This window comes from Oreochromis niloticus, linkage group LG11 (assembly GCF_001858045.2).
Source record: "Oreochromis niloticus isolate F11D_XX linkage group LG11, O_niloticus_UMD_NMBU, whole genome shotgun sequence".
Classification (NCBI taxonomy): Eukaryota; Metazoa; Chordata; class Actinopteri; order Cichliformes; family Cichlidae; genus Oreochromis; species Oreochromis niloticus.
Window position 1 is genome coordinate 37,325,078 of NC_031976.2, and position 12,557 is coordinate 37,337,634.

Sequence of the window (12,557 nt, forward strand, 5' to 3'; positions counted from 1 at the left end):
CTCTCTCTCTTTTTCACTCACACACACACATACACATACCATGTGATCAGAGACCGTGGCTGTTTGCTGATTGGTCACAAAGAGGAAGTCAGACGGACACTTGAGATCATTTTATTTTCTTAAACCATCGTTGACGTGTGAAAGCTGCTGAGTTACAGTTACATGAAGTCCATACGGTCCTGTCTGTGGGAACGATAACGTACAGATCATGTTTCGCTTCTCTACCTGTGTTTTTAATGCTGCATCAGGTTTACGGAAAATAACACATCAACACGTTAACTTCACCTCTCTCTGCTTCGATTCCTTCAAACATTCAAGCCTTAACCTTGTTGTCACATCAGCCTGCACCTGATTTATAAAAAAATAGCACCTGACTGGAGGGAACGGAGCGTGGGCGGGGTCTGTGAGGGGGGTCGGCCAGTCGAGCTGCGAGTGAAACGGGATGTGCTCTGGAGGGAAAACTACGGAGGCCCTGAAAGGTCACAATAATGTTCAGATTTCCTTTGAGCTGGATTATGATACAGCACCAACCTGCAGTTCCTCCTGCGCCCAGCAGAGGCAGCAGTGAGTGAGTCCCCACAGAATCGCACATTAAACCTTTCCAGCAGAAATAAGCATGTTTCCAGCCCGTTTTAAAGTTTGCATTACAGGGGGCGTGGCCTGTTTGACTGAGGCTAACTGTACAAACAGCAAGTCCTGAATTTGTATTTCTCACTTTTTTATGTTTCCTAAATGTGAACGAGGACAAACCAGTGCGATGAGCAGCGACTGCACCGTGTCAGCTGCTACAGGTCACACGTGCTGGGACTGAGACTTTATGCAAAGGCGATTGTTCCTGTGACCTTTCTGGGCCTCCTTAAATCGAACATGCGTGTAAACGAACAAAAAGCAGGCGACGGATGACTGAAAGCGTTCGAGCTGTTTCCCTGATGGCAGCGGGGGAGGAGGGCGGGGGGGAAATGCTGTGACTAATTCATCGAGTGTCCTCGGCAGGTTTCCTTATGCGTGTTCAGCCGTGACGCTCTCGTCCTCCTCATCTGATCTTCATCACACACAGGCTCTGACACTCCTCCTGCGTCAGGAAGCGGTTCTTGTTGCCGCCGCAGCCGCCGTACCAGAAGCGAGCACACTCCTTCTGTGCGGTGTCAAAGAACCACATCATCGTGTAGTTGTCGCAGCTGCCCGGGTCCTGAGGGAGGAAACAGGCATCTGGAGGACGACAGGAGACTGATATTAGAGCACTACAGAGCGAGACGTGACCTGAAACATCTCAACATCATCATGAACGCTCGTCCTCGTTAGAACAACCGGGAAATAGCTCCTCCTCTCCCAGCATCCTCTCTCGGCACAAACACGTTTCCATGTGCGAGCTCACTGATATGCAGGACTCTCACAGGTAGAGACACCTGTGTGCTCTTCTGTCACCGCTGTCCATCGTACAGGCGGGTCTTACCTTTAGAGACAAAGCTGGTAGGCAGAGTCTTCTCCACGATGTTGGGATCTGCGAGAGACGACAGAATAAAGTCAGAGAGGCGATAACTGTGCAGTCGAACAGCAATGAGGGCTTATCGCAGGTCGCTGTGACGTGTTCTGTCACTGAGCAGGAAGTGCTGGCATGTGAAAAAGTTTCAGGTGTGTGAGAAGCAGAGCGTCGCTTTTTATGTCGAAATATTAAAACTGAGCTGTGACCTTTGTCCCCCACGTTTCCCCATGTACATACATGTGTATGCATGTACGTGTGCAGACAGAGTCTGAGCGTGGACAGCAGTAACAGAGGGCGTGCTATCAGTGCGACCACAGAGGACTTTAGTAGAAAGCGACACGCAGAGGATCCTGTTAGCTGTCCACTGATAGCAGAGGTTAGCGGGTCCACAGATGTGGAGCGGTCAGTTGGTGTGCAGTCTGGACTTACGCTGGTTCCCACATGTCCGGAAACATTCATATTCCGTTCTAAAGCGGTTGGCATTGCCGCCGCAGCCGCCATACCAGAACCGAGAGCATGCACCGACGTTTGTGTCAAAGAACCACGCTGTGGCGTATTTCTTACACTGGTCGCCGATATCAGCGGGCAGCTGACACCGGGCTGAAAGCAGAACACACACATTTACTACAAACAGGCAGCGGCTCCAGCGCAGACTGACAGAAACGCCTGCATTCCTTCTGATGACCAGCAGGGGGCGACTCAGGAGGAGGAAGCTTTGGGAGAAAGGTCAGTGTCTCTTTTTGGGGAAGGATGTAGGGGTGCCAATTTTTCCCCTCAATGTTTAAGAAACACCTTCAAACCTAAAGACACAGCGACGGTGCAGTCAGCTGCAACTCTGGGATTCAGATTCTGAAACCAGAGGTTTATCCACCTGAGCCAGTTTTGTTGTTAGCAACCTTTTTTCCATCATCAGCTCTGTCATCCATCATGGCTGACAAACGAGCACACCCTCCTACCCCGAGCGCCTCTAAATGATGATCACCTCCTCCTCGAGTTGCTTTTACTGCCTCTGAAAGAATGCAGGCTACGTCCATCTTTTATGTACAGTCTGTGGCTGAGAACCGCCGCTCATGCAGTCGAACAAAGACACGAGGTTAAAGCACACATGACACGCGACTGCTGTAAAGCATGCCGACCACATCTGTACAGCTGCTGAAGGAGAGAAAGAACATCTGTATAAACTTTAATGCCACTCTGAGAATTTGTATGAAAAGAGGCGGATTTGCAGAAGTTTGTCTGAACCCTGCACACGACGTCCTCTACTGTATAGGATTCATTTACTGTATAAAATGTTCTCTTTTTTCACAGTCGAGCATTTTAGGACACACTTCTTTTCAGGACAACCTCAGAGGTCAGAGTTCCAGAGGTCAGAGGTCGTTTACCTCTGCCATTATGTAAGGCGTTGTCAGAGCGGACCTTCACCTGCAGCAGTGTGTCTGCGCCGTGTGTGCGGCTACCTTTGACGTGCGTGTCAGAGACGACTTTCTGGCCGTTTCCTCTGATCAGAGTGTCGATGACGTCCAGCTGCCCGGTCTGAACCTGTCCTCCGGTCTGCTCCTGGAAGTCCTCCTCCACCTCCTCTCCAAACACGTCCTCCACCTGTGCCACGCCCTGACTGAACACAGCGACCACGTGTGGACACACCATCACCATCACCATGTTATGTTAATCTCCTCACAGGAGAACCTTTCAGCTTCCTAATGCACAACAACTCTTCTTGATTCAAAGATCAACCAAGAATTAGAAATTTCAGGAGCTGCAAATGTTCGTTTTAGCTGAGGCCCACGTGATCGCGGTATGTGTGAGTGTGTGATTTACCCCGTTATCAATATCTGTCCTCCCTCCTGGCCACCCAGCTGGTCACATGCTCGCCTCAGAGAGGGAGGAGGATATGAGGTGACTCCCTCTGAAATAATCACAGGACAAAAACAGTGATGGTGAGATATACGCTGCAGTGAAACGGGAAAGGAACTGATGGTTAACGTGAACGTTTAAAGGAAAGTCAAATCTGAAATAATAATAGTTAACCCCTTCCTTCTAATCTGATCTAATCTGACTGCTGCAGATGGGAAACGTCTTACTGTTGAGGGCGGAGAAGAAGACCCTGATGAAGCGTTGGGCGTAGCCCTGCTCGTCGGCCTTCAGCCTGTCAAGTCTGATCAGGTGCTGCTGTGTCGGCACGCTGGCCAGCTCCTCCACCTCCGTCCGGTTGTAACGATCACCCACCGCCACCACAAACAGCGCCACCCCCTCACACTTGGCCTTCTGGGAGATGTAGTGCAGCTTGGCCTGGTCCCTGTAGGCCGTCTTGGTGCCCACCACAGTCAGGACGGCCCTCTTGCTGCGCGGCTGGCCGGCCTTCAGCAGCACCTCCCTCAGGGTGTAGTCCAGCATCTGTCCCAGCGCCAAAGAGCCGCCCTGCTGCTGCATGTTCTGCATCATGTACGTCTTCATGTCTTCAACGTTCTGGTAGGTCTGCAGGCCGAACTCCACCTTGGTGCTCTGTTGGACCAGAGCTACTCGGGCCTGACGGCCGGCTCGGCGGGGCTGTGGACTCACGGCCAGCTGCTCCACCACAGAGCTCAGCAGCTGCTGGGCACCGGTGTATTCATCGGCCTGGATCTCCCTGGAGCTGTCCAGCACCATGACCAGGTCCACATCCACCTGCTGAGGTGTCACTGGTTCCTGGATGAAGGCGCACTCCTGTGCACGCCTGCAGGGGTCTGCAGAGACAGAGGCGACATCAGAAAGCGTGATGCTGATGACAGGAAGCTACAAAAGCTACAAGTGACCCGTCGTGTTTGTGCACATCAGATCTTGGCCTACCTGACAGGAACCAGGATGGTGTGGCACAGAAGCATTTAGAAAAGACGCCAGCATATTCTAATTATTGAATCTCATGGATTCATTCAGGGTCTAATAGTGTGCTTTGATATCAGCCAGCGTGCTGTTACCCATGGGTTCAAAGGTCAACAGGAAACACAGCGGTCATCCTCTGATCCAGGATCAAAGGATTAGCTCAGTGTTTTCAAACAGTGCATCGACGCCATCAGATCATTCGTTATGCATTTATTATCACTGTGGACTTTCAACCCCGAGTACTACAAACATGTTCTTTGGCAAAAAGACTGCAGCAGTCTCATTTTTCATGTACAAGGACTAGAGATGGCACGATACCACTTTTTTATGTCCGATACCGATATCATAAATTTGGATATCTGCCGATATGAATCCGATATAGTGTGTTTTTTAATCAATAAAACTGTTTTTTTTATATCTTGCTGCTTTTTGTATAAGTTCATACTCAAGTTAAAAAAAAAAAAACCCCACTAAAGCTATTCTGTTATACCTGTATGCAAAAAATACACTGCGCCCAAAATATTTCATAGTTCAGCAACACTGATCAATCTAATAAACTTAAACCTGCTCCATCCTCCCTATTCTGGTATTTTAAAGAGTACTTTGCAGAAATATTAAGCAACCTAACTAATAGGGTTCTAAAACTCCTAGCAAACAAACAAACAAACAAAAAATAGGGAACCACCCCCCACCCTCCACCTCATGATGCTTAATTGATGTAATCAACTTTAATTTGATGCAGTGTGAAAAAAAAATGCACAGAAATCAATTATTTTTCAAGAATAATTAAATAGATTCAACATCTTTCTTCTACAGAATTGCAGACTGCACAGATGGTACCTTCCCAAAGGAAAAAGTACTATAGCTTACTAGGGTATATTAGACTTAACAGTTACTATATACAGTAATGGACTTCTATACATTTTACATCAGATTAAAACTTTGGGTGTAAGATTCAGATAATTATTTATTAAAAGCTAGACATTTTAAATGAGAATAAGAAAGAAAAGTATGTCTTTGTGCCCCCTTTTCCCTGTTCATGCCCTATCGGCCCCCCTGGCTACACTTTGCTAGATCCGCCCCTGCACAGTTACCAGCCGTCAGCTACGTAGAAAAGGATCCTGGTGTAGAAAGTAATATTAAATACATTCTAACAACAGCTTATCAAGCTTAAACGTGCTGCTGTTGTTCAGCCGCTGGTTTCCTCTTTCTGGTGCAAAGTGGGCCAAAAACAAAGAAGAGAGACGGACTCGCGACAGAAAAGCCGATCAGCTGATCATTGATCAGTTTCATGATTGAAGTAGCAGCAGGAGGGAGAGAGAGAGAGGCAGTCGCTCCATATATCGGTTGTTAAGCTTAACGTGGGAACGCTTTACAAACATTCAGAGATGAACTTACACACTTGCTTTACTTCTCTCTGGGATAACTTCCTCGGAGATGAAATGCTGGTTTGGTAGCGAGGCTCCAAATACACACAGCTGCTCTATCACGTGACGCATACTGCTGCAACGTGCTACGGTTATGAGCCGAGTTACGCCGTGTCGCAAGTTTTCTGAGGTGATTTTTTTGATATTTAATGGATCGGATTATATTTTTTATTTCTCTCCGATATCCGATCCAGTAATTTAGGTCAGTATCGGACTGATACCGATATGTAATATCGGATCGGTCCATCTCTAACAAGGACTGAGTCAGTATTAGTTTTACAGCCACGAAAAGTCAGAAGAAAGATCAGAGCAGAAAACGATGCTCACCGTAGCAGATGGCGCAGTTCCTGACCTTCCTGAGCCCGGTGGCCCGTTCTCCCAGCACCGTGAACACAAAGTTTCTCGAGTCATCAACCTGATGGGAAACATCATTAGACACAGCGCTGAGTACAAGCTTACAATTAAATCTACTCATTAGACATCGTTTTTCAGACGCAGACGATTTTCAGTGATTAAATCTGAGCTGGGAGAAAAAGCTTCCTTTGTTCGCAGAGAGACACTCGGAGTGAAGCACCGTTTGTCCTGAAGAGCCAGATGTTGTCTTGATGTTCCCATGTGTGAAAGAGCTGAATTCAGCTCAAATGGAAATGTGTTAGTTTGATCTTAATGAAAGGAGAGCAGAGCGGTCCTGGAGGTGCATCATCATTGGCTCATGCTTTAGTTTCTCCTGGAGAAAGAAAAGTTGCAAAATCAGCACCGGTCCAGGTTCATCCATCACTCCTGCTCAACATATGAAGTACAGTGTCGTGGAAAATTCTTTATCCCCTCCCTAATTTGTTAGGAAAACCAGTGCTGGCTCTTAGGTCAGCGGGGGTTTTCTCCTGGGACCTCTCCCACAGAGGCCACGCTGTTCTGGATTCTTCTGTGAGCTTCCAGTTGAGTTGTCGATGCGCTCTTGGAGTCATTTGGTCATCCAGTTGCTCCTGGGAAGGTTCAGCACTGTTCCAGGTTTTTTCCATGTGTGAATAACGGCTCTCACTGTGGAGTCCCACAGCCTTAGAAATGTCTCTGTGACCTTTCAGGCTGACTGGTGTGATGTGCTCCTGAGATCTTTTAGCCTGCTTTGTCAGACAGCTTTTATTTCAGGCATTTCCTGATTCAGCAGCTCTGGCAGTGAACATGAACTCAGCTGTCCAGAACACATGCTTCATCCCAGCTAACAAAGGGGGCTGTGGTACAGGGAGTGCAGAATTATTAGGCAAGTTGTATTTTTGAGGAATAATTTTATTATTGAACAACAACCATGTTCTCAATGAACCCAAAAAACTCATTAATATCAAAGCTGAATGTTTTTGGAAGTAGTTTTTAGTTAGTTTTTAGTTTTAGCTATTTTAGGGGGATATCTGTGTGTGCAGGTGACTATTACTGTGCATAATTATTAGGCAACTTAACAAAAAACAAATATATACCCATTTCAATGATTTATTTTTACCAGTGAAACCAATATAACATCTCCACATTCACAAATATACATTTCTGACATTCAAAAACAAAACAAAAACAAATCAGCGACCAATATAGCCACCTTTCTTTGCAAGGACACTCAAAAGCCTGCCATCCATGGATCCTGTCAGTGTTTTGATCTGTTCACCATCAACATTGCGTGCAGCAGCAACCACAGCCTCCCAGACACTGTTCAGAGAGGTGTACTGTTTTCCCTCCTTGTAAATCTCACATTTGATGATGGACCACAGGTTCTCAATGGGGTTCAGATCAGGTGAACAAGGAGGCCATGTCATTAGTTTTTCTTCTTTTATACCCTTTCTTGCCAGCCACGCTGTGGAGTACTTGGACGCGTGTGATGGAGCATTGTCCTGCATGAAAATCATGTTTTTCTTGAAGGATGCAGACTTCTTCCTGTACCACTGCTTGAAGAAGGTGTCTTCCAGAAACTGGCAGTAGGACTGGGAGTTGAGCTTGACTCCATCCTCAACCCGAAAAGGCCCCACAAGCTCATCTTTGATGATACCAGCCCAAACCAGTACTCCACCTCCACCTTGCTGGCGTCTGAGTGGGACTGGAGCTCTCTGCCCTTTACCAATCCAGCCACGGGCCCATCCATCTGGCCCATCAAGACTCACTCTCATTTCATCAGTCCATAAAACCTTAGAAAAATCAGTCTTGAGATATTTCTTGGCCCAGTCTTGACGTTTCAGCTTGTGTGTCTTGTTCAGTGGTGGTCGTCTTTCAGCCTTTCTTACCTTGGCCATGTCTCTGAGTATTGCACACCTTGTGCTTTTGGGCACTCCAGTGATGTTGCAGCTCTGAAATATGGCCAAACTGGTGGCAAGTGGCATCTTGGCAGCTGCACGCTTGACTTTTCTCAGTTCATGGGCAGTTATTTTGCGCCTTGGTTTTTCCACACGCTTCTTGCGACCCTGTTGACTATTTTGAATGAAACGCTTGATTGACCCATTTTGCCAAAGGAAAGGAAGTTGCCTAATAATTATGCACACCTGATATAGGGTGTTGATGTCATTAGACCACACCCCTTCTCATTACAGAGATGCACATCACCTAATATGCTTAATTGGTAGTAGGCTTTCGAGCCTATACAGCTTGGAGTAAGACAACATGCATGAAGAGGATGATGTGGACAAAATACTCATTTGCCTAATAATTCTGCTCTCCCTGTATTTTTGCAGGTAGGTTGAAATGAAATATTCATTTACTGATGTTATATTTGTCTAATATTAAAGTTTGATAGTCTGAAATGCTGAAAATACTTGACTGCACTGTATGTATAGTTTAGTATCTGACCTGGAACCTGTGCTGTGTGAGTCATCTTTATGTTTGCGTCTCAACATCCACACATACAACTTGAATTTGGCCACTGTCCTCTTCAAGCTTGTCCCTTCACCTGTGTGCACCTCTGGACTTGTTCCAGGGCTTGTTCCTGCTTGCGTCGTGTCATTAGCACGACCAGGAATACATTTGGTCCAAAGGTGCAGGAGAGACGACCTTGAAAGACAGATTGTCCAAGTTTTAACGAGTTAGGGTTTGTGGTCTTTATGTGTGCAGTGGCAGAACGTACCAAACGTGACCTCACCTATCATGCATCATTGGTCAAGGCCACAAGCGTGATTCCAGGCAAAACTCCTGGGACCCCTCCTGCTCCCCAGAAACTCTTCAAGTTTCCATGGTAGCTGCATCAGTCGCTATGACATTAACAGATGTTTTTATACTCGATACGCTGACGTCATCATTTCTGGTGTTGGTGTCTTGTAAAGAAAGTGGATTTTCTCTCCAAGAGTTTGGAGTTCTGGAAATCTGGAACTCCCACATTTATGAACTGTGGGCAGAGACCTCATCATCGTGTTCATGCGCCTCTGAAAACCATGCCAACCACATTCCTCACCAGCAGTAATGACTTCCCTTCTCACCTTCAAGCTAAATGGTGGCAGAGTTAGCATAAATTGGAGATTATGTATCGGAATTTCAGGAGCAGGACCACGCCTCCAAACACCAAACAATGATTCCTTTAGTCCTGTGCTAACATGCAACCTGCCCCTCGCTTCAGACCGAAGGCAAAACAGTCTGAAGGGACTGACCACTCTGTGCTGACACTGTCAACATCTGGATTAAAAACATCTGGTAGCTGCAGGTAAACGACACCTACCTGCATCGCTTGTTCAATATCAGGAGTGTTCCTCAGAGAGACGACGGCTGGAACAATGTTGAGGGCCCGGTACTCCATCGTGGCCGTTACAATGTCGTTAGCCCCCTCTGTAGGCCCGCTAGAAAAGAAGACGGCCACCTTCCTCATCATTATTCCTGCTCGGACTCGTTTGAAGATGTTCTGACCCACAAAGCGCATGGCGGCGCCCAGCTGCCGTTTGTTGGACGTCCTCTCCTGGGCGATGTTCCTCACGGCCTCTAGCAGCTGCGCCTTGCGCCGGTAGTCCTGGAAGCGGATCAGGTACTTGGTGTAGGTGTTGTATCCCACCACAGCGACACGCGCGCCGTGCGGGCAGTTACTCTCTGCGATGCTGATGTCGTTCAGCAGGGAGAGGAGGGCGGAGCGCTGCCTACCAAAGTCCCCCGGGGTCACGTCATCAGACATGTCGAGACCGAACACCAGCTCGGTGGGGTAGGCCGGGCACGCTGACTGATCTGACCGACAAAGAAGAGCTTGTGTTAAACTTTCAGCATCCAACCATTCATCAGAGACCAGGTTGGTGTCACGTTCATATCAGCTTATACAAATCTGTTTACATAAAGGATATTTTTACAACAAACTGTAAAGCTAATCACAGAAGTGTGAGTCGGGGTAAAGGTGAGCAGAGAAGTGCCAGCAGCATCTATCAAAGGGAGGCTGTGAGTTTATTCCTCTCATGTTAACGTCCACGCTGATGAACCTCAGCTCTGTTTGATCATGCAAAGCTGCTCTTATACCGTCGGAGACTAAACAAGGACCGAAACAGTCGATGCGTGGATGATGGTGGTGCTGAAGGAACAATTCATCTTATTACCTTTGTGCCAGAAACCCAAGTTTGAATCACACGTCACAGACTCTCACATATGATCTGTATAATCCTTAGATACAACTCCTGGTTTCTGCGGTGAAGCCATACAAATAAAAACAGTTCATTAACCTGCTAGGACCTGCCGTCCACATACTGGGACGTCGCATTTTGGGTTGTGGAGACCACAATACTAAGTTTCGCTTTCAAAGGGGCCCATTGTTGCTTCTCATTTTGCTCCTGTGTTCAGACAGCAAACAAAGAGTTTTGCACATCATTGCTCAACTGTGACTTTATAGTTTTCTATCGAACACTATAAAGTCACAATAGCAAAGAGAAATTAAAACTGCCATGAAAGAGTCTTAGGAGGTAAAATATACTTTCTAATGAAACGTTTCAGGTCGAGGTCACAAATCTGTGTTTGGCTGATTGTTTCTTTGCTGTAAAACTGCTGTTTTCTTCCCCACATTTGAAAGGAGAATGATTTTTGGGTTGAGCGGCAGAGTTGAGTGTGTCCATGAGAAACGTGGCCGTGGTGGATACTGGGCAGCAGTACAGCTGCCCACACACATTGTTTTACACTGATGTGTCAGCATGTTTCCAAGTAGTGCGACAAACCAAACACAATACAGTTCATTCTGAGACTGACTGTTGTTTTGAGCGCCTGGCACCACAGGTGAGCATGGAGCCTGCTACAGCGCTCAGCTGGAGTGTGACACCAAGCATGCCACGTGTGGCTGATCTGGATCGGACCTGCATCGCTGTTTGTGCAGAGTTTGTATAATTAAAAAAAAATAAAACTGTGAATGAGTCAAAGATGCTCAGTGAGCACTGTAGTGGTGCAGAGAGAGAGAGAAGTGTGTGTTTCCAGTACAGAGACCTGCAGAGCGCAGCGCTTATCAGGAGTGGAAATATTCACAGCTGTGTAAACATCTGCACGGACCCACACATGCTTCAGATCCACAGACTCACCAGCCAATATATATATATATATATATATATATATATATATATATATATATACATACATACATATACACATATATATATATATACATATATATATATATATATATATATATACATACATACATATACACATATATATATATATATATATATATATATATATATATATATATATATATACATACATACATATACACATATATATATATATATACATATATATATATATAGCGTAGTGGTTAGACTACACGCCTTTGGAGCAGAAGATCGCAAGTTCGATTCCTGCCTGGGGCGTCTGTATCCAGTAAGGGTCCTAAGGCTAGACCCCCTATGCTAAAAAAAGTGAGCCTACCGCAGACATGAGCGAGACAGATAAATATGAAGGCATGCCGGCTCGGACGTCGCCCGGATCAACAAGGTCCGCGTCAGGTGTTGAGGAACCAGGGCACCCTGACGACAAGTGGGCTACTGGAACAAGAAGGCATCGGTGGGCAAGAGACGAAAACAGGGCGTTGTTGGAATGCTACTACGCAAGTAACCCTGGCGGAAGGGGTTACATGAATAGGATGAGGGACCTATGGATTCTTCGATACCCAACATCCACAATGACGGCGAAACAACTAGTAGCTCAGTGTTCCAACATTCGAAAGAAGGGACTGCTCTCACAGCTAGAGATTGACGAGGTACAACATAAATGCTACGGCAAGGAGGAGTCAGGACGCCAGGTCAGGGGGAGATATCATCACCCCCACCCGAGATTGGGTACATAGCCCCAAGTGCGATAGGAGAAGGATCGTTGAGTGCGAGAGGAACTGACCTGAAAGATAGGATCATGGCCAAGCTTGAAACCTGGACCCCCCCCTAGCCGGTTACCAAGATTACGTGAAGTACCCTCAGAAGGTCTGCTAGATGATGTTAATGCAGCACTACGGATGATACCTACAACCACGATTACCGACACTAACAAGCTGATCTACACTACGGCAGCAGTGATCAGTGAGATGCTTGGCTACAAGTTGAACAGCCACAAGGGGCAGTACGCTCCATGGAGAAGGAGGCTAGAGGGCAAGATCAAAGTAGCACGGAGGGAGGTTAGCCAACTAACGGAGTTGCAGAAAGGCGCGACAAAGAAGGTGCAATACAGCAAGAAATACAGCAAGCTGTCCATACCTGAGGCCTTGGAAACTGCCAAGCAAAGACTCACAGCCTTGGCCAGCCGCTTGAGGAGGTACACCAGAGAGATAGAAGGCAGGAGAATAAACCAGCTGTTCTCCACAGAACCAGCAAAGGTGTACT

The 12,557-nt window shown here is 46.8% G+C and overlaps 1 protein-coding gene across 4 annotated transcripts in view; it reads right to left on the reverse strand.

Annotated features, from left to right (window-relative positions):
- Positions 1 to 95: 95 nt before the first annotated feature.
- Positions 96 to 12,557, reverse strand: part of col6a4a (collagen, type VI, alpha 4a) — a 75,345-nt gene continuing 62,883 nt past the window's right edge. For 3 of the 4 annotated variants that reach the window (XM_019364405.2, XM_019364404.1, XM_019364407.1), the window contains 8 exons: positions 9,449 to 9,942; positions 6,097 to 6,184; positions 3,565 to 4,206; positions 3,302 to 3,389; positions 2,941 to 3,098; positions 1,913 to 2,083; positions 1,454 to 1,501; positions 96 to 1,209 (listed from right to left, as the gene is read on the reverse strand). In XM_019364405.2, coding sequence (XP_019219950.1) covers positions 1,034 to 1,209; positions 1,454 to 1,501; positions 1,913 to 2,083; positions 2,941 to 3,098; positions 3,302 to 3,389; positions 3,565 to 4,206; positions 6,097 to 6,184; positions 9,449 to 9,942 — 1,865 coding nt within the window. In that variant the 3' untranslated portion in view covers positions 96 to 1,033. The remainder of the gene's footprint in view (positions 1,210 to 1,453; positions 1,502 to 1,912; positions 2,084 to 2,940; positions 3,099 to 3,301; positions 3,390 to 3,564; positions 4,207 to 6,096; positions 6,185 to 9,448; positions 9,943 to 12,557) is intronic. The other variant, XM_019364406.1, reaches the window with a different exon arrangement.